A 22,289-nucleotide genomic window follows, 5' to 3' on the forward strand; every position below is an offset into this window, starting at 1 on the left:
AACAAGTGGGGCAAACAGGTCTTGCAGGTGTTCTGGAAATTTTCCATTGCACAAATGATAGTCAGTATGGAGAAAATCATTCAGCAGCTGAAACAGTGGAAAACTGTCCCATGTGTCTGGGGGTTGCACCTCTAAGGCTGCATCCATGTCTACTGCAAAGAGTGCCAGGAACATCTCCACATGCTCCACCATTAAATCTGACCACCACGCAAAGGCCTCGGCATGGTGCTCCTCATCTTGCTGAAGAACTTCAATGGCTAGTTCAGCAAGACTATCAATGACTATCTTCAAGCTCTTTGGCAGGAGTGATTAATTGACCTATATTTTGAATGGTTAAATCCATCACTTGGGAGGCCAAGCAGAAGACAGGATGCTCATACATTTCTCTCCTTTTCCCTTTGATTTCGGCATACTCTGAGAACCGAGAATAGTTGACTATTGCATCCTGTTCCAGACATTTACAGACGACTGTTTTTACCTCCTCTTGTGGCACTGGGGTAGCAATACCTTTCATCAAAACCCTTTCCAAGAGTGAGAGAGTAGCTTTCAAAGCACCTTCAGGTCGACCAAATGGAAAGCAATACCTAAAATGTGTAATCTGATTTTCCAACAGAACTTGGAGTCTCTCTTTGATTTCTTCAAAACACTCCTTTTCTTCAATGCTCACAATTCCGATTCCATCAGGCCTTTTCTGCTCTGGATTTGCCTGGGTTTTGTAATCTTTTCTTTTTTTGATTCCTTTGTGGTATCCTTTTTAGCCTCTGGTTCAGGTGGGGAGGGAGTTTCGCTCCCTTCAGGGTCTGTATTTGGTGGCAGCCCAGTAAGGTATGCATGCATTTGTTGACTGTTCCCATGGACATGGGAAGCACTGAAGGCAAAGCTGTAGTGAAGAAGGGTGGGGTCGATCATGGTACCATTTTCTGCCTGTTCAAGCAAGTCTCTGAGGTAGCAGAGATGTCAGTGACACCCCCGGACTCCATTTTGGGCACAACACTCGTCTACCACAAACACCTGGCCAGGACTGAACCAGCCCAGGCAAGAATAGGAATCATTAGGGCTGTGATCCAAAGTAAGGCATTATACCATCTCAAAGAGGGAAACGTAGTCACAGTTACAGGGGTTGGAAGAGATAAATTCATCCATGCCATGTTTTTGAGCTCTGTGTAAAATTGGGAGATAGGGGCATCCAACTGAGGCACATTTCCTCCCTTGGCATTGAGTTTCTGGACTTGGGTCGGGGGCACAGGCTTGTGTGACTGCCCCGTGGCCTGATACATGGCCTGAACTCACAGGAGGAGGTCTTGTTCATCGTCACTTGCAAATGTCATGGTGTCTCCCTCCTTGATGGCATTGAAGAAGGCTCGGCCACTCTCCAAACCTGGCTGGGGGGGGTCGGTGTAATCCACAGCATAGCCATCCAATTGTAGAAGTTCCTGAGGCTCCACTTTCTTCTCTCGATAACTGCACATGGCAAATGTGTACTGACTGACCTGTACCAATACGAAAAATCTTTTCTTCCATCTCTTCTAGACATTCTTACCGATGGCCCGCAAATACCCAGAATGCTTCATGTTTTGAGGCTTAGCCATTCGGACAGCAAGTTTGATTTTGAGGTCTTGGTCAAGGCAGTTTTTGGAGACTGTCAGTTTGTGCCACTCTGACTGTTTGGGGCTGATTGGGGTGGGATGGAGAATAATAACCCGCCCGAGCTCCTTGTCCTCCAAGGCTAGGACTCCTGTGTTCTCTGTGAACAGCTTCACTTTTACAGCTGGCCTTGCCTGGGTTGTGGAGAAGTCACCCTGGGTGCCCCAGGTTGGTTTAGAAGCCTCAGCCTGGCCAGTCTGTAGTTTCTCTCCTCCTTCCACCTCCATTGTCCAATATACGATGCAATTTGGAGCCAAGGATTTAAGGCCTTGGACTTCCATGATTACCATTTCCAATGAGAAAGACAGCACAATGTCTGACTTGGAGAGGTGGTCTCTTCTCCTCGCCCATGTCGATGATGGAAGCACTGTAGCTGCATTTGAGTTTCTGGAGCTTGAACTCCCTGCCTTTGGACACCGGCATGCTCTCCAAGTTGGCCATGCGCAGGTTGACAGATGACTTCAGTTCCTCAATGTACATGTTTTCCATTTCTTTGGATACAAACTTGGGAAATTTGCAATTCCTGGCTATTTGGTCTGCCATTTGGAGACGTCCATCCAGCTCTCATCTGATCTGGGCTGCCTGCTCATCTGGATTGTCCAGCTGGCAGGCATTGTACAGGAGCTGATGTTCGAACTTCTTGATCCCAAGAATGTTCTGGAACATCTCACAGAGTTGCTCCTTGCTCTGAATCAGCTCAGAGGCTGCGCTGGCTGCCATTGGGCCTGCTGCTTCCGAGGGTCCTCTTCCCCACAGTAGATGGCATCAAACTTGGCCATCCAGGAGCTCAGCACAGTCTCCTTGCTGAGGCTGTCAATCTCGGCAGGCTGCCCACCCTCTTCTCAATGTGCTTCTTGAAGACCTCCCTGGAATCATTGGTGGAACAGCCTCCACTCTGCACCATGCGGGCCACACGGTCGCTCTTCAGGAACACCTCAAAGTAACTCTGCACAGCGTCCATGATCTGGGTTTCCCCCCTAAGGAAAGCCTGAAACCTGTCCTTGACTGTCTGCAACGTTTCCCGATCTGCTGCCGGCGAGCCATGTCGGTGGGCTGCTTGGCCTTTAAGGGGTAGGCGATGCAGCGCAGCCGGAGCACACAGCTGCAGCCTCTTCTTCCTCTCCTCCTCCCCTTTCTGCAAGCGCTCCAACTCTTCCTCCTGCTTCTCGCTCGCCACCGACCGGCTGGGGCTGGGGGGCTGGCCGCCGCCAGCGTCCCTCCCCCTTTCCCGCCCTCTCCCCCTTTCCCGCCCTCTCCCCCTTCCCCGAGCAGGCTCCCCCGCGGCCGGGAGGTTTCACTGCACAAGATTGAGGCGGCGGCGGCGGCGAGCGGAGCTGGCGGGGCTGCTGGGGCCGTGACTGAGGGAACCCGGCCCGCGGGCCACCTGCTGCCTCCGCCCGCGCGGGGGCCCCCGGCCGCCCCCGCTGCCGTGTCCCCCGAGGCCGGCCGGTCCCCCAGCCCCGGCCTCCCACGGACCCATGCCCGCCCGCATCGGATACTACGAGATCGACCGCACCATCTGCAAGGGCAACTTCGTGGTGGTCAAGCGGGCCACACACCTCGTCACCACGGCCAAGGATGCTATCAAGAGCATACATAAGACCCAGCTGGATGGAGAAAACTTGAAGAAGATTTTCCGGGATGTTCAAATTATGAAGATGCTTTGCCACCCCCATATCGCCAGGCTCTACCAGGTTATGGAGACAGAATGGATGATTTATCTGGTGACAGAACATGCTAGTGGAGGGGAAATATTTGACCACCTGGTGGCCCAGGGTAGAATGGGAGAAAAGGAGGCGCGTCGGAAATTCAAACAGATCGTCACAGCTGTCTATTTTTGTCACTGTCGGAACATTGTTCATCGTGATTTAAAAGCTGAAAATTTACTTCTAGATGCCAATCTGAATATCACAATAGCAGATTTTTGTTTCAGTAACCTCTTCACCCCTGGGCAGCTGCTGAAGACATGGTGTGGCAGCCCTCCCTGTGCTGCACCTGAACTATTTGAAGGAAAAGAATATGATGGGCCCAAAGTGGACATCTGGAGCCTCAGAGTTGTCCTGTATGTGCTTGTGTGCAGTGCCCTGCCGTTTGATGGGAGCAGAATGGGCGGGCCTGTGTGCTGAGTGGACAGTCCCCGATCGCATTTTTTTTTCTAAGGAAGAAAGGAGGGAGGAACAAGAATGTGCAGTGAAGAGAAGAAAGAAGATAGCAGAAAAACCATCAGGACATCCTTAACCAAAGGTAGAACCATGCAAGGGTCCAACCAAATTATATTTATTTTTCTCATGATGAAGACTTTCTCATGTTGGCCTTAGCTCAGCAAATTTTTGTTGTTGCCTATGTCATTTATTGCATTATAAGTTGCAAATTGATGATTTTCTAGTTACCACATTTCTTTTATATGTATTAGCTGGAATGCTTCTGAGAAAAAAAAAACACTTTATATTATTAACTGGTACTTTTGGTTACCTTGAAAATATTTTTGAAAGTGAAAAGCACACAGAGTTTAGAATTATCACACTTTCAAGGTGATTAGCCTCAGAAAAATGTTTTTTTCTTGATCTTTGGAGTAAGCATAACCACCTTCACTTCAAGTACACTGGCCACAAGCCAACAGCTACTCCATGTCTCTGATTTTAAGGCTTCAGTATTCTTAGAACAAAACCCACAGAAACTTGGGCATTTTCCTAAACCTGTCTTAGATTTTGAGTTATTGCCAGACGTGTTAAATTATTTATTGTAATTCATAGAGAGTATATAATTATGAACTTGGCAAGGCTAGAAGAGAAAAGTAAAGAGACGGTTTCTTTTTCTTTTTCTTTCTTTCTTTTTTTTTAAATTGCATTTTAGGTTTTGGGGTACATGTGAAGAACATGCAAGATTGTTGCATAGGTACACACATGGCAGCACGATTTGCTGCCTTCCTCCGCCTATATCTGGCATTTCTTCCCATGCTATCTCTCCCCAACTCCCCACCCCCCGCTGTCCCTCCCCTATTTCCCCCCAACAGACCCCAGTGTGTAGTGCTCCCTTCCCCATGTTCATGTGTTCTCATTGTTCAGCACCCGCCTATGAGTAAGAACATGCGGCGTTTGATTTTCTGTTCCTGTGTCAGTCCGCTGAGAATGATGGTTTCCAGGTTCATCCATGTCCCTACAAAGGACATGAACTAATCGTTTTTGATGGCTGCATAATATTCCATGGTGTATATGTGCCACATTTTCCCTGTCCCACCTATCATCGATGGGCATTTGGGTTGGTTCCAGGTCTTTGCTATTGTAAACAGTGCTGCAATGAACATTTGTGTGCATGTGTCCTTATAGTAGAACGATTTATAATCCTTTGAATTATAAATCCGCATCCCATTTTTTATAGTAGAATGATTTATAATCCTTTGGATTATAAATCCATATCCCGTTTTTTATGTCCACAGAATGTGAGCATTTGATCCGCCATATGCTGGTGTTAGACCCCAATAAGCGCTTCTCCATGGAGCAGATCTGCAAGCACAAGTGGATGAAGCTAGGGGACACTGATCCCAACTTTGACAGTTTAATAGCTGAATGCCAACAACTAAAGGAAGAAAGACAGGTGGACCCCCTGAATGAGGATGTCCTCTTGGCCATGGAGGACATGGGACTGGACAAAGAGCGGACACTGCAGTCATTAAGATCTGATGCCTATGATCACTGTAGTGCAATTTACCGCCTGCTGTGTGATCGACGCAAGAGACATAAAACCCTGCATCTTGGAGCACTTCCTAGCATGCCCCAAGCCATGGCCTTTCAAGCACCAGTCAATATCCAGGTGGAGCAGGCAGGTACCGCTATGAACATCAGCATTCCCCAGTGCAGCTGATCAAATTGTGGAGCCAGATGGGACACTGAATTTGGACAGTGATGAGGGTGAAGAGCCTTCCCCTGAAGCACTGGTGTGCTATTTGTCCATGAGGCAGCACACAGTGGGTGTGGCTGACCCATGCATGGAAGTTATGGAAGATCTGCAGAAGCTCCTACCTGGCTTTTTTGGAGTCAACCCACAGGCTCCATTCCTGCAGGTGGCCCCTAACATGAACTTCATGCATAACCTGTTGCCTATGCAAAATTTACAACCAACTGGGCAACTTGAGCACAAGGAGCAGCCTCTCCTACAGCCGCCCACGCTACAGTTGTTGAATGGAATGGTCCCCCTTGGCCGGAGAGCATCAGACGGAGGAGCCAACATTCAGCTGCATGCCCAGCAGCTGCTGATGCACCCACGGGGACCCTCTCCGCTTGTCACCATGACACTAGCAGTGCCAGCAGTTACCCCTGTGGACGAGGAGAGCTCAGATGGGGAGCCAGATCAGGAAGCTGTGCAGAGCTCTACCTACAAGGACTCCAACACTCCGAGCCTCCTTATGGAGCATTTCCTCCTTGTGCGCTGGTTCTCAGATGGGGCTGTGAGTATCCAGACCTTCAAAGCTCACCTGGAAAAAATGGGCAACAGCAGCAGCATCAAACAGTTGTAGCAGGAGTTTGAGCAGCTGCAGAAGATGTACGGGGTGCAGATTGATGAAAGAATCCTGGAGAAGACCCAGCAGCAGCATATATTATACCAGCAGGAGCAGCACCATCAAATTCTCCAGCAACAAATTCAAGACTCTATCTGTCCTCCTCTGCCATCTTCACCTCTTCAGGCTGCATGTGAAAATCAGCCAGCCCCCTCACCCACCAGCTCCAGAGGTTAAGGATTCAGCCTTCAAGCCCACCCCCCACCCACCCCAACAACCATCTCTTCAGGCAGCCCAGTAATAGTCCTCCCGCGATGAGCAGTGCCATGATCCAGCCTCACAGTGCTGCATCTCCCTCCCAGCTTCAAGGCTTACCGTCCAGCAGTGCAATCTTCCAGCAGCAGCCTGAGAACTGTTCCTCTCCTCCCAACGTGGCACTAACCTGCTTGGGCACGCAGCAGCCTGCCCAATCACAGCAGGTCACCATCCAATAGCCTGTTGAAATGCTCAGCAACATGCCAGGCACAGCTGCAGGATCCAGTGGGCAGGGCATCTCCATCAGCCCCAGTGCCAGTCAGATGCAGATGCAGCACCGTACCAACCTGATGGCCACCTTCAGCTATGGGCACCGTCCCTTGTCCAAGCAGCTGAGTGCTGACAGTGCAGAGGCTCACAGCTTGAATGTGAATCGGTTCTCCCCTGCTAACTACGACCAGGCGCATTTACACTCCCATCTGTTCTCAGACCAGTCCTGGGGTTGCCCCAGCACCTACAGCCCTTCAACAGGACTGGGGTTCTCTCCAACCCAAGCCCTGAAAGTCTCTCCACTTGACCGATTCCCCAGCTTCCTTCCCAGTGCACATCAGCAGCCGCCACACTATACTGTATCAGCACAACAGCAAGCCCTGCTGTCCCCCATGCCACCAGACTATACAAGACACCTGCAGGTACCCCACATCCTTCAAGGACTGCTCTCTCCATGGCATTTGCTCACTGGACACTCGGACATCCTGCTGCCCCCAGCAGAGTTTGCACAGCTCATTAAAAGGGGCAGCAACAATGGCAGCAGCAGCAGCAACAGCAAAAATACCAGGAACTGTTCAGGCACATGAACCAAGGGGATGCGGGGAGTCTGGCTCCCAGCCTTGGGGGACAGAGCAGGACAGAGTGCCAGGCTTTATCTTATCAAAATACTGACTCTTACCACCATCACACCAGCCCCCAGCATCTGCTACAAATCAGGGCACAAGAATGTATCTCACAGGCTCCCTCAGCCACCCTGCCCCATGGTTCATCAGCCGGCAGTGATGCATTCAGAGAGCATGGAGGAGGACTGCTCGTGTGAGGGGGCCAAGGATGGCTTCCCAGACAGTAAGAGTGCAAGTACATTGACCAAAGGTTGCCATGACAGCCCTCTGCTCTTGAGTACTGGTGGATCTGGGGACCCCGAATCTTTGCTAGGAACTGTGAGTCACACCCAGGAACTGGGGATACATCCCTGTGGACATCAGCCAACTGCTGCATTCAGTAAAAATAGGGTGCCCAGCAGAGAGTCTGTCATAGGGAACTGCATGGATACAAGTTCTCCAGGACAAGCAGTGGAGCTGCAGGATCACAACGGGCTCGGGTACCCAGCACACCCCTCCGTCCAGGAGCACCACAGGCCCGGGGCCCTCCAGAGACACCACACGATCCAGAACAGCGACGATGCTTATGTACAGCTGGATAACTTGCCAGGAATGAGTCTTGTGGCTGGGAAAGCACTTAGTTCTTCCCAGATGTCAGATGCAGTTCTCAGCCAGTCTTTGCTCATGGGCAGCCAGCAGTTTCAGGATGGGGAAAATGAGGAATATGGGGCAAGCCTGCGAGGTCATGAGCACCCAGACCTGAGTGATGGCAGCCAGCACTTAAACTCCTCTTGCTATCCCTCTACCTGTATTACAGACATTCTGCTCAGCTACAAGCACCCCGAAGTCTCCTTCAGCATGGAGCAGGCAGGCGTGTAACAAGAAACAGAGAGTTGTGTGTACAGCTTGGGAATGAAAAGGTTGATTGAAACCCCACAGTATCTAGCAGCGCTGTGCCAAATTCCCCTTGTGATTCTCTCCACCCAGAATATCACAGCTCCTCTCCTCACATTTGGTTCATCCGCGTGCTGGTCCTTTAGGTTCTGAGATGGTTTTGCCATGTTTGCTTGTATGACCAAGTCACCAAGGAAATAAACTGGAAATCCATGTTCTTCATCTTTTATGAAAGTAAATATATACATATATATATATATGTTATTTTTTTTATGTTCCACATTTTATTTTGTTTTCAAGTTACATTTCAAGAAAAGGTCATTTTTTCCCCTCAGCAATATCTCGAAATTCCTCAGATGTTTTTGTTTGTTTTTTGTCCATATTCATACGTTTATAGAGCTCATATGTCAAAAACTTCACACAGTGACACCATTAGCCCCTGGCCCACCCATCTCTTTCCCACTTCTGTTCCACCCTGCTTACACCCTGGCACACAAAGGTTGATCAAAGGCAGCGGCCACCTCAGACTAGCACAGTGCCAGTCCTGCAGGGGAGAGGGTCCTGACAGGGTGAGGGTGAGGCTCCCACAGCCCAAGACAGGTCCCAGACCTTGTCCCACCCAGTGAAGACAAAGGGGCCTCAGGTCCCCAAACTTAGCTCACGTAAGAGCAACCGCCCACCATTGCACCTGCCATGCCACCTTGTATGGGCATGACCCTGGCCCAGCAGTGCAGCAGGCTGAGGGCTTGGCGGGCTCAGGCCCCAGAGCTGAGGGTAGTGGGTGCAGAGTAGCGCTGGCGGGCGAGCTTCTCACAGTACAGCTCCTGGCCCACCCAGAAGTGTCCACGCATCTTCAGGTTCAGCCCACAGTCGGGGCAGGTGCAGCAGCCGGGGTGGCGGTACCAGCCCTCCTGGATGCGCACGGCCTGGTTCGCGATGCTGGTGCTGCACTTCTCACAGGTGTGGAGCGTGGCGGGGCGGCCAGGGCCCTGGAGGCGGGCAGGGAGGACTGAGGGCCCAGCAAGCTGGGCAGGAAGGCTGGCATGCCACCTTTCTCCTCAGCCTCCAGGGCTTCCTGCAAGAGCCGAAAGGAGCTGGACTGTCGGGGGGCCGCCCGTCCCTCACGATTTTCCTGCAGCATCTTGAAGACTTCCGAGTCCTCGTCCAGGAGGAGGCTGCCCCCTTCCGAGCTCACGCTGGGCCTGGAGGAACAACGGCCAGGGCCGGGGAAGGCGGCAGCACCGGCACCGCCGAGTTGGCTTCCGGGACAGGCAGTCAGCGGCGGGGCGGCCCGGGGAACACGAAACACTCTGGAAGCTGCGGCCGGCGGCCGCCTCTCCAGCCAGGGGGCTGCTGGCGGGTGGCGGGGGGCAGGGGCTGCCGGCCCTCGGGCTGAGGGAGGCTGGGCTGGAGTAGGAGGACCTTTGGGAGGACTGACTCTCAGTGTGTGTCCTCACGGAGCCCTGGAAGCGAGTCGCCAACACTTCCAAGGAGCCGTCCCCATTGGTCTGCCCTGGAGATGCAGCCTGAGACCGTCCGCTGCCACCGCAGGGGTGAGCGGCTCTGGCGGATCTTGCTCTGGGTCTCGGCGTGCAGCATTCCCTCCGCGCTTTCCCGGTTGATGGCCACGATGACGTATCCAGGCTGGAGGTCAGCAGCCTTGGCTTTGCCCTGCTCAGCCACCTTGGTCACCGTGATAGGGTGTGAAAATCCCTGCCCCTTGTGATACGGAGGCCCCAGGGAGCCGGCCTGGCCACATCCACCGTCAGCACCATACCTGGAGACCAGGCTGTAAGGCCCAGGAGAGGACAGCCAAGGAGGGGACACAGGTGACAGCTCAGGGAGGAGGAGCTGTACCTGGCGACCCCCTCCCCGGGGACCTCAGGCCCATGGAGCTGCCTCTCGTGTCTCCACAAATAATTATCAGAATGGGTCAATGATTACAAGTGTGAAACTATGTAAACTAAAATAATTGTCAGCATTTTTGTAAATCCCAGGGACCCAGTTTGGTCTCTCATTTTTATATCTTCCTTGAAGACCCATGAATTACAGCTGAGGCAATCTCACCGTTAATGAATGTTCCTAATCTCAGCACACACGAGATTGCAATGAAACTAAGATTCTTAGTCCTCAAAACTCTGCCCTTTATTCATTTAGTCAGTCACTGAACTAATATTTACTTAGCACTCATGTGATGTCTGGGCACAAGAGAAACAGCAGTACATAAAGTCCCTGCCCTCAAGAAGCTTACATTCAAATGGAAGGAAACCAACAATAAATAAATATATAATTAAATGTATAATATGTCAAATAAGTCCTGTGGAGGAAATCTAAGCAAGGAGAATTGACAGGGAATACCCGAAGCACTGGAGGGAGAAGTTGCCACTTTACACAGGATGATGGGGTGATTGCAAAAGGTCCTATATAACACTCCAGAAGAAACTGAGGTTCATTCTGAGTGTAGAGAAATAGTAAGGATACAGAGACAACATGGAAATAGTGAGGCCATGCCTGGGTAGAAAGGTCGCTAATGTGGTATGAAGGACTCTAAGCTGGTAGCTCTTCAATCCCTGAGCCCTAAGGGCTTAACTGAAGTCTCAGTTTCTAAACAGTTGCAATAGTTTAGTTAGACATATGAGAGTCAGAATTCTACCAGAATGGAGACATTTAGCAATAATTGGAATGTCTGAGAGACAGAAGGCCTGGAACGAAACATGGTTCTGGAAGTGAAAACAGAAGCTAGGGTCCATGATTCCCAAAGGAAAGCAAATTTAGACCTTATGATGAACCTTATGGTCCTGACACTATATCACAGGAGCTTTTGTGACTTGGCTGCGGGTTGTCAGAAGTAGTGAGATTACATGATCATTCTACTAATAAATCCACAATGGAGAGGCTGGTAGATGTGGAGTTACAAGACATCTGAATAGGCACATGGGAGCCCCAAAATTTTTGTCATAACTTGGGTCCTGATTTTCTCAGATAAATATTTGGTACATTTACCAAGTGTCCATGCATCGGTAAATAGATTAGGAAGGCAGAAATTATGAGATAGACTGTGAAATGGAAATGTAGGTGAAATCATGGCATAATAATGGACAGCCAGGAAAAGAATAACAAGTATTTATACAATCTTTCCGGGTGTCAAGAATGACTACATGAATAACATGTAACTTTGGGTAAATGTTAGTATGTCCACATCATACCTCTTCCTACTTTCCTACAATCATTTAATTCATATACATTTTATATACTTTGAGAATTCTAAGGTGATTTCCTATACTCTCTCTCTGCCTTAAAAAGAAAACAGAAAAATTCCCCCTGAGCTAATAAAATCAAGGGAGACAGTTACTTTCTTCCTGCTGATGGACTGATTTATTGATTTAATTCATTTTTTGATACAGGGTCTTGCTTTGTCACCCAGGCTGGAGTACAGTGGCAAGATTATAGCTCACTGCAGCCTCTATCTTCTGAGCTCAAGTGACCCTCAGCCTTCTGAATAGCTAGGTCTACAGGCATGCACCAACACACCTGGCTAATTTTTAAAATCTTTTAGTAGAGATGGGGTCTTGCTATATGTCTCAGGCTGGTCTCGAACTCCTGGCCTCAAGTGATCCTCTCACCTCAGCCACACAGGCATTCTCACTGATTTATGAAAGACTTCTTTATATAGTATAATTACAAAACATGGTCTGTTTCATAGAAAGAATACAGGTTTGTGTATACACCAGCATTGCAACATTTAATTAAGTTAAACCGTAATCTCTTTGATGAGTAGCCCATAGATTGCTACACAAAATGTAAGCGATATTGACTAAAAAAATACATATCGTTTAATAAGGATTCCTTTAAAAAGTAATTATAATACAAAATTTTGGCCATGTTTAAATTTCAGTTATAGGTACAAAATTTGGGGGTTTGCTTGACTAAATTTTAGCCATTGAAGCAGTCAGTCATCCACATATATCCTTCAGATCAACTCCCACTAGGGAAAGCAAGCTGCTAAGAGTCCATGGCAATGCTTCAAACCGCAATGAGTCAAGGCAGTTTTTTATATTATTTGAACAGTGCTCCAGGTCATTGTAATTTCATGAATAGTAATCCTATTTAAAAATATGTTGCAGGCGCAAGGTGCCTGCTGGGAGAGAGCAGCTATACACGACCAGATCAATATGCATTGTGTGCTTTCAACCATTCAATAATCGATTCACCCTTGTTATGAGAAAATAAATGCCAAAGTCCCCAAAGTTAATTTCTGAAGAAAGCATTTACAAGGCTACCAGATTATTAAAAGTTTCCATGGGTTTTGGATAAAGAAAATGTGGCACATATATGCCATGGAATACTATGCAGCAATAAAAAAGGATGAGTTCATGTCCTTTGCAGGGACATGGATGAAGCTGGAAACCATCATTCTCAGCAAAGAACAGAAAACCAAACACTGCATATTCTCATTCATAAGTGGGTGTGGAACAATGAGAACACGTAGACATGGTTTTATGAAGGACTGAATCTGTGCAGCATAATTGCAAACATTAAATTGGCATATAAAAGCATTCCAGGCTCGCATCTCTGTTGTCCATGTTTTGCTGCTTTTATAGCAGTATTCTTACCAGGCTGTAATTCYTTCAGGGAACCTTAAACACTATCTTTCATTAAACTGGATTTCAGAGGACTGTCTTATGCATTGTGCACCCCATTTTTCTGTCAGCCAGCTAAGCTCTCAGTGCATCATATTGCCACATCAATGAGTTTTGTGGATTAGAAATCAAACCAGAGAACTATACACATCAGAGCACCAAATGTAATGCATGACTCTTACTCACCTGACTTCAGTCAAGATAATGTGAGATAATGTGAGTGGTAGACGGGATTCATTTTCTTGGATCCCAATCACATTGCCATAAACAGAAAATGATTAAAAGTTCATGTCAGTGAGTGAATATACTTGCTCACTGAAGTTACTAAACTTAACTTTCTCAAATCTTCTTTCTTAGAAGGTTACTACATAAATTTAAATGGCATAGAACCTATAAATAAAGATGAACACGTTTAGGGTTTCACCTGATTCATAACAAACCCACTCTGATGTTAAAACAGTCCAAAACCACTCAAGCTAGTGATCTAGGCAGCTTTAGGAAAGTTAATATTTTGGCACTTGCTCATCTGCCATCAAGTTCAATCAGGATTCCCAACCCTGCTATTTTAATGGCTCAAAACTTTGATTTTAACTCCCTCTAGATTAAGAAAGCAGATGTTCTATTCTGCTATCTACCCGAACTGAAGTTAATTAAATTCTTTCTTGTAACTAAATGAGCAAAAATCTAAAATTAACAACTACTTTAATTCTTCTGTGTGTCATCTTTTATTGTAATCTGCTTGTTGAATAGGCATTGTTTAGCAAATTTTTACCTGGTTATGGAGAACTAGTTTCATCTGAGCTTGATGTGGTGTTACTTTTATGCTTACAAAGGTCAAGTTGCTTCCGTAATCCTCAAAGGGGACACTAAATTCATCTCATCCTAACTAGGCAAAGAGAGTGCCCAGTGCCATTCATCAAAATAATCAAGTGTTGACTGTTTTCCTCACACTTTGGGTAAAAAGCAAGGTCAAGAAAAATTAGACCTAGTGATTATTTGTTGATTTTGCAGCCTAGCATCTACCCCACTTCCTGTGGTAATGATGATTCCACTCTCATTCTATTCTTCTATTTTGATCTAGTAAAACTGAATCTATCTCCAGGTATGAAATGCATAATTTATACTTAGGCAATCAGAATTTTGCAACTGCTCAGCCACAGGATTGGTTCGGGAAAGTCACAAGATCCACATTAGATCAATGATGGCAAAAGGTCTCAAATCTAAAAAGCAGTTTTCCCTTCCCACTAAAATTGGTTTTGTGATGCTAATAATTTGGTACTCCTGGAGAAATGAGGCCAACACAGAGAACACACAGCTAAGGGATGAGAGAAAGTTGAATTCTGATGACAGTTTTTCAGCCCATGAACCCAGTTGCACTCTAGGACCTTTCAGTAAGGTCAGCCATACTGTCCCACATTTTCTTTCACGTGCAATGGGCAAAACATTTGTCTTCATAATTATAAGACAAACAGTTCTCGAAATTCACTCTGGTAAAGATAGGGACATTACCCATTACATAAAACATTACATCGTGGTGCAAGAAACAGAAATAAAATACTGTTTTATTCACTTTTTATTTTTTTTTTATTTTTATTTTTTAAGAGATGGGGTTTCACCACTTTGTCCAGGTTGGTCTTGAACTCCTGACCTCAGGTCATCCTCCCACCTTGGCCTCCCAAAGTGCTGGGATTACAGACATGAGCCACCACGCCTGGCTCACTTTTTAAAAAGAGGAAAAAGGTGTCTATCAGAGAAATTTAACTGCTTTTCTTAGTTTACAGTTAATTCTTATTTTTCCTCCAAATCTTAACACTTTTGGAAATATCAGTTGTAAGTAACACACAATTTACCTGGCAATGGCAATACATTTATGTATTATTTATTGTGAGCCCACGATGTTATTTGTCTGTGAATAAAGAAAAAATGAGACATACCCCAGTTCTCAGGGAGATTGCATTCAAGTGGGAGATACTGAAAAGAATCAAGTAGAAGTATTTGATTCATGGTACCTGTTTGTTTCAAAATAAATTTTAATAAAATAAAACATAGTAAAAAATGGTATTGGACAATTCTAAAATTAAGTAGTAAAGCAAATTCCTCATCTTTTGTTTCATCAGCAAGCCCTGATCAGGTAGTGAAGTCTGAGCAAAATTAAATTTTGCTTTATTCAGGCCACTATGATAGCTATTGCTGTGAATTACTTAGATCATCCATCGATTTCTCTTTTAGCAATATTACCTCCAGGGTCATGTTCATGACTCATGTTTTTATCAGCACTGGAAGTACAACCAATACAAATTAAGGTCATAACTTGAATTAATATAAACATCTTCTCTTAAATGTATAACAACATGCCAACATTAGTATGATGCTAGAAAGGGTACAACTTTCAATTCCTTTGAAATATATCTCTCAGTACTAGCACACCAGGAAACAGGTAAACGGTCTCTTTAGAAATCTACCCACATTACTAAATTATAAATGATTCAGGCAAACTTTTCATAACACAAATTTCTCTTATTATCTTCTCTAATCTTCATACTCTTAAGAACATTCTACCCTCTCCCTCCAAAAAAACTTACTTGTTTTAAGTATTTGTACATCACATATAAGCTATTTGCACTAATGAAGATGACAGATAATTTAACACTTAGGACCTTTTAGACTGAACTCTATTTCACTTTTCAAAGACAGACAAATTAATTCACCTCTTCTAGGATCAGTCTCTTTATCTATAAAGGGAATAATAATAACTGATCTGACTGAGGAAAAAAAGAAATGAAACAAAATATGTGAAGCACTTAGAAAGGACTTACATATATCAGCCCAAATAAATGGTGGCTAAAATTTAAATACACCAATCCAGAACATTATCTTTGAAGAGAGAAACTTTAGCCTAAGCATTGAAAATCCTTTGTGTTATATGGACTATGCCATATTTGCTGCTGTGAAAATTACCAGAAGCTTTTTTAGTGGTTTAAAACAACACAAACATCTTATCTTAAACTTCTACAGATCAGAAGTCCAAAAAAGGTCTCACTGGGCTAAAACAAATAACTCAACAGAGTTATATTCCTTTTGGAGGCACTAGGGAAAATATTTTTTTTCAAGTCCTGTAGGCCATCTGCATTCCTTGACTTATGGTATCCACCTTGACAACCAGCAACATACGATCTTTAAGCGCACCTTCTCTTTCCCTATTACAGCAGGGTCCTTGTGATTACATAGAGCTCACTGCATATTTCCAGGATAATCTCTTTAGTGGAAGGTTAGGTGAAAATCAACCTGAATTTCCATCTATACCTTTAATTTCCCTTTGCCATATAATAGAATATATTCATAGCTCCATGTATGAGGACACAATAGTAACTCTTTGGAGGGCCATTATTCTGCCCACTACAACATCCATCCTTAAATTTTTTATCTGAATTGCAAAATAGAAATTACCAGAATTAAGACTTTATATTATGAATATTTCTCATTGGCCCAGAAAACATAGCCACTCTGGACCGCTATAGTAATTAAGTTCAAAAGAGCCAGATTATTTATCATTTATCATGTTTAACTTCATGGATAATTCTAAAACACAAAATTGTGCTATAGAGACTCAAGATTGCCAAAAACAATCCATTCCTTTATCAAGCATAATTGAAACAATGTTCTAAAATGCCATGGATCACAGAAACATAGATTTGGAAAACACCTTAAATTTATTGTACTCAAAATATACAATACGTATTGTATGGTTAAAATTTTAGTTTTGACTAAATTTTTGTAAGCTTGATTTTTAAATATTAATTCTCTGATTTTCTGCATAATGCACACCTAAGATGTATTTGGAGTTATAAAACTTAAAATCAAACAACAGACTTGCTAGTATGTGTGCACGTGTATGTGGGCTCTGTGGGTATATAGGGTTGGGGGTATGTCCCTCAGTGAGCAGGTACATGTGAACCTACTCTCAAAGGCAGTGAGAGCTGAGAGGCAGAAGAGGCTGACAAACCCAGTTTCTCAGGAAGAAACAATAAGGATTTACAAACAGAAGTAATAGGCCTGCCTAGAGCCAGTGGATTCCCATACCCACTTTCCAGAAAGTATCCTTTATACAGCAAACTTTTATAGTAAAGATATGTGCAACTGATCATGCCTCAGACTTATTTGCAAAGATCATAACCACTGGGGAGGTTAGAGAAACATCTTTTTTTTTTTTTTTTTTTTTAAGAGGGAGTTTCACTCTTGTTGTCCAGGCTAGAGTGCAATGGCCTGATCTCGGCTCACCACAACCTCTGCCTCCCAGCTTCAAGCAATTCTCCTGCCTCAGCCTCCTGAGTAGCTGGGACTACAGGTGCATGCCATCATGCCCAGCTAATTTTTGTATTTTTAGTAGAGATGGGGTTTCACTATGTTGACCAGGATGGTCTCAATCTCTTGACCTCATGATCCATGCTCCTCGGCCTCCCAAAGTGCTGGGATTACAGGCAGGAGCCACCGCGCCTGGCCAAGAAACGTCTTTATGAGGAGTTATCTACACTATAAGCATTGTTTCTTATGGGGGGTTGTCAATGCTACAGGAACACCTTGGTATGCAGGAGTCAAACGTTGATCATCATGGTGGTTTTGATTCGAGATGATGTTACCTTTACCATGCAATAGGCTGTTTTCCTAAAGGGGTCAAGATGGGAGAAGAAGCATTCTCAAAGACTGTATGCGACTCTATAATTCTTGTTTTTTTAGAAGCTTGACTTAAATTAGAGTTTTTTTTTTTTTCTTTTGAAAAAGAGTCTCACTCTGTCACCCAGGCTGGAGTGCAGTGGTGTGATCTCAACTCACTGCAACCTCCGCCACCTGGATTCAAGCAATTCTTATGACTCAGCCTCCTGAGTAGCTGGGACTATAGGTGCACACCACTATGCCCAGCTAATTTTTGTATTTTTAGTAGAGATGGTGTTTCACCATGTTGGCCAGTCTGTTCTTGAACTCCCAGCCTCAGGTGATCTGCCCACCTCAGCCTCCCAAAGGGCTGGGATTACAGGCATGAGCCACTATGCCTGGCCATAGTTTTAAATGATTTTAACACCTTTGGTAATCTTGGTGAAGTAAAGTATGACTTTTTTTCTGAATCTTAATGAATAATGAAAGGCTTTGGTCTTCTGCAATAAATTTAATATGAGTCCAGATTTGAGGCATTTTCTGGGTCAATGAGCAACTTTAATAAAATCCCATTTATGGTTTATAGAAATGAATACCTCTTTCTTACTCAAGTTACTTAGTTGTCACCCATAGTTAGAACGTTCACACCAAGCAGCACTAGCATTTCCAGATATGCTATGGCACTTTAGTTAAATTTGAATTTCAGATAAATAGATTTTTAATATAAGCATGTCAAAAATATTTCATAAAATATACTAAAAAGTAGTCATTTTTGGAGCTTCATAAAAAATTCAAATTTGATTGGACCTCCTATATTTTTATTTGCTAAATCTGAAAATCTTGGAGAATAAAGCTCATTCCAGACAATCCTGAGAACCATTTCTTCTTCCCAAGGTTGCCTCCACAGAGGTAGCTATAGTACTTAGGCCATCGGGTTTAGCTAATTCCAATTTCTAATTCTCAGAGAGAACAAGTTCAGATAGATCTTGTGCAAAGACCAGGGAAATCCATCTTCTTTCCGGACTGTCATAGCAGATAAACCCCTAGAAAGCTAATCACATTCTGCATGAGGAGAGTGCTATAAACGCTTCTGCCGGAAAGTCGAGGCAGTGGAAGAACCAAGTGTCAGGTATGTTGGAATTTGGAGAACAGATCGATTAAGGACCTTTCTCCTGCTGTGTTGAGGGTGTGCATGTGTATGTGTGTGTATGTGTATGTAGTTTAGCAACAACTTGCCTAGAATAGTGGTTCTTGTCATTAATTTTGAGGATCGTATATTCACTTCAAAGACTGATAACTATAAAAATGCAAGTGCATACAATTTTGCTGTTCTGCATAATTGTTAAAGAATTCAAGGGCCTGCTAAAGCTCATGAAATTTCGGTTGCAATTCTTTGTCATATATGTGAAAATATATTCTCAGATTAAATTTTGAAAAGGAAATACTGATAAACCTTTATGTTTTAATGCCTCACTTAAGGAATATTTATTACAACAAAGTATAAAAATATCTGCCCATAATCTCTTCTAATTGCTTTGAAATTTTGTTTCACATTGGTTTTATAACTTATATAGTTTAATTTGTATATGGTATACTAAATTTTCTTTTCCACATTAAAGCCAATTGCATAAACACCATTTATTTAGTAATCTTTCTTTCCCCCCTTAATGCACATCTAGTACATCAAGCTTCCATTTAAGCATCAGTCTTCTTCTTTTACCAACCATTCTTCATATGATTATATTTTCCTATTGAACTATTAATGGACGTTACTTCTTCATATGAATTTTTAAATCAGTTTGTACATTTCCACAGGAAAAATTACTTTTGAAATTATAATTGGAACTGCATTGAATATACGGAGTGATATGGAGAAAAGTTTTCATCATTTTAAAATTCGTATTCTCATCAACAAACGTCATACATTTTTCCCTTCAAATTTTCTTTCATGCCTTTTTATAAATATTTCCATTTTTCTCAAATGCCAGTAGTATATCCAACATCTTTGTGGAACCCTCTTAATACTTCCAACATCTTACCTTTTCCAGTTTGCCTGTAGGTGATTATGTTATCTGCAAATAAAAACTACCTTTGTCTCTTTCTTTCAGTTCCTTAAACTGAATTTATTTTTTATTGCTTAGTACATTATCCAGGTAACACAATATTGAATAGTGGGTATAATGTAGGAATTCCTGTGTTGTTCCAGGCTTCACAAATAATTTATTAAAGGATAACCTTATCCCACACTCTTCACTTTCCCATAAGCTTTCTGCTTTACAACACTATGGAGCTATTGGCACCACTTTAATAAACTGATGCATTTAGAAGAAACCAAGCATGCTCTAATCCTTCTTTCTGGGCTACTCTTCCTCAAAAGTACTTTCCCTTGGGCATCCTAGATTATGTGGGTATCCATGTAGCATTCATACTGAGACAGGCAGAGGGAGGCTTCTGTTTAGGTAGCAAGTTGCACAAGAGGAAAGAATTAGAAAATCAATACAGCTGCATATATAAGTCATTTTATTTAAGAATCTTTGTCAGTAATAAAGCTGCTGTATTTTATCCTTATCTTTGTGCTTCTTGTATCAATTTATCAATTGTTTTCAAAACTAAGAAGAGATAAAGCGGTTTCTTTCATGATCTAAAGGTAACATTGCACTATTCACCATTAGTTATTATTTTAAATATGTTTTAAATGCATGCTGTTAATCAGATTGTTTTCTTCTATTTCTAATTTGTTAAGTTTTTGTCATGAACAAATGTTGGAGTTTATCAAATGGTTTTCTACATCTATTGAGGCTCTCATTTGCTTGTTCTATCCTCCTTTACTAGTGTAAGAAATTACAATGAGATATTGAATGGCTTTCACATCCCTGTTATTGAATCCTACATAAAAGGAGAAGGTGGCCCGCCTCATTTTTCCATTGTCAAGAGCAATTTATCTAGGTTAAGGAGTCACTGTTTTTTTTTTTTTAACTTTGAACAAAATTATTTATAAAACAGGTTGTGTCTGGGGCCTTTTTCATATGGTTGATTATTACTCCTAATTTAACATATAGAGTGGCCATTGATGATACATGTATGTGTCAAAAAAATCTTACATTTCATGTTAATTTATCATATACAAAGCTATATCTTGTCAAAATTGCTATCTTTACTTATGTCTATGTTTTGTTTAAAACACACCGTATATAAAATTTCTCTTCTTTTTTTTATTATCTGTGTTGCCATAATTGCTGCTGTTTCCTTAGTCTTTCAAAGAACACACTTGAGTTTGTTTTTTTGTTTTTTTTTTGTTTTTTTGACCTCTGAACTTTTTATTGGCCTCCTGCTCCCCAAAGGGTCCCCTGCTTCTGCTGGCCTAATGTCTCAGAACTTTGGTGTCCTTGGTCTCAGACACCACTTTGCCATCCGCTAACCGGCGGGTGGTGGTCTTTTGGATGGTTTGCATGGAGTTGCTGCTGTCCAGGGCATCACTAAGACTGAAGTCCTCGCCATCTTCCAGCAGGCGGCGGTAGGTGGCTATCTCGGTGTCCAGCTTGACCCTGATGTTCAGCAGGGCCTCGTACTCCTGGGCCTGGCGCTGTCCTTCTGCCAGGGTCTGTGCCAGCTCTGACTCCAGGTGCAGCAGGATCCCATTGAGCTGCTCCATCTGCAGGGTGTAGCGGGCCTTCACCTCCCTCTGGCTGTTCTCCAAGCTGATCTTCGTATTTCTCATGGAGTCCAGGTCGATCTCCAAGGACTGGACTGTACGTCTCAGCTCCGTGAGCGTCATCTCAGCAGTTTCAACCTCAGTGGACTGTGTGGTGACCACTGAGGTGCTCTCCTCAGTCCGCTGAGTCCAGTACTTGTCCAGCTCCTCTCGGTTCTTCCGAGCCAGGTCGTCATATTGAGCCCGGATTTCTGCCATGATCTTGGAGAGGTTCTGAGATTTGGGGGCATCTACCTCCACGGTCAACCCGGAGCTGGCAATCTGGGCTTGTAGGCCGTTTACTTCCTCTTCATGGTTCTTCTTCATGAAGAGCAGCTCCTCCTTGAGAGCCTCGATCTCTGTCTCCAGCTGCAGCCGAGTGACACTGGTGTCATCGATGACCTTGCGGAGCCCATGGATGTCGCTCTCCACAGGCTGGTCCATGGCCAGCTCTGTCTCATACTTGACTCTGAAGTCGTCAGCAGCAAGACGGGCATTGTCAATCTGCAGAACGATGCGGGCATTATCCACAGTATTTGCGAAGATCTGAGCCCTCAGGTCCTCGATGGTCTTGAAGTAATGGCCTCAGTCTCTGACCTGGGGTCCCTTCTTCTCCAGGTGCTCCCGGATTTTGCTCTCCAGCTTCCGGTTCTCGGTCTCCAGGCTCCTGACTCTGTCCAGGTAGGAGGCCAGGCGGTCGTTCAGGCTTTGCATGGTCTCCTTCTTGTTCTGGATGCCTCCGATTCCTGCCAGACCCCCGGCCATCCCCGCGGCCAGGCCCCCGACCCCCATGCTGCTCCGGATGCTGGAGGAGCGCGTCACGGAGATGCGGGAACCAGAGCCCCCGGCGCCTGCATAGACGCTGGCCGCGCTGCTGACCGGCCGGGCGCCGTAGCTGGGCACCTGGACGGAGCCCACGGACCGGTAGTTGGTGGAGAAGGTGGAGCGAGTGGTGAAGCTCATGCTCCCGGAAGGAGAGCGAGAGGGCAGGACTCAGGCTTTGCCGACGACCCACACTTGAGTTTTATTGGCTCATTTATTAATTTGGTTGATCTTTTTCTAATGTCTTAAATCCTGAAAACTCATAATTCTTTATCCAGAGAAAGACTTTAGATCTGTATTATAGATCTTTCTTATACTATAAGCAA

General features: G+C 44.6%; 1 protein-coding gene, 1 long non-coding RNA gene and 3 pseudogenes across 4 annotated transcripts; 2 read left to right on the forward strand and 3 right to left on the reverse strand.

Moving 5' to 3' along the window:
• Positions 1 to 6: 6 nt before the first annotated feature.
• On the reverse strand, positions 7 to 2,863 carry LOC116546356 (annotated as a pseudogene).
• A 232-nt stretch (positions 2,864 to 3,095) lies between these two features.
• Positions 3,096 to 8,197, forward strand: LOC116546351 (serine/threonine-protein kinase SIK3-like). Its single transcript, XM_032272643.1, is given in 7 exon segments — positions 3,096 to 3,741; positions 3,744 to 3,779; positions 5,054 to 5,501; positions 5,503 to 6,347; positions 6,350 to 7,186; positions 7,189 to 7,429; positions 7,431 to 8,197. Coding segments are annotated over 7 exon segments (3,741 nt in total). The 5' UTR covers positions 3,096 to 3,122; the 3' UTR covers positions 8,146 to 8,197.
• A 236-nt stretch (positions 8,198 to 8,433) lies between these two features.
• On the forward strand, positions 8,434 to 18,492 carry LOC116546353. Its single transcript, XR_004266684.1, has 3 exons — positions 8,434 to 8,518; positions 11,868 to 11,874; positions 18,483 to 18,492. It is a non-coding gene; the product is annotated as an uncharacterized LOC116546353 (long non-coding RNA).
• On the reverse strand, positions 8,532 to 9,935 carry LOC116546352 (annotated as a pseudogene). The gene has a single exon (XR_004266683.1). The product of XR_004266683.1 is annotated as a PDZ and LIM domain protein 2-like (transcript).
• A 2,254-nt stretch (positions 18,493 to 20,746) lies between the features above and the next one.
• Positions 20,747 to 22,207, reverse strand: LOC116546355 (annotated as a pseudogene). The gene has a single exon (XR_004266685.1). The product of XR_004266685.1 is annotated as a keratin, type I cytoskeletal 18 pseudogene (transcript).
• Positions 22,208 to 22,289: the final 82 nt, after the last annotated feature.

The sequence above is a fragment of the Sapajus apella genome, unplaced genomic scaffold, assembly GCF_009761245.1.
Source record: "Sapajus apella isolate SASKATOON/1434 unplaced genomic scaffold, GSC_monkey_1.0 scaffold792, whole genome shotgun sequence".
NCBI classification, from domain to species: Eukaryota; Metazoa; Chordata; class Mammalia; order Primates; family Cebidae; genus Sapajus; species Sapajus apella.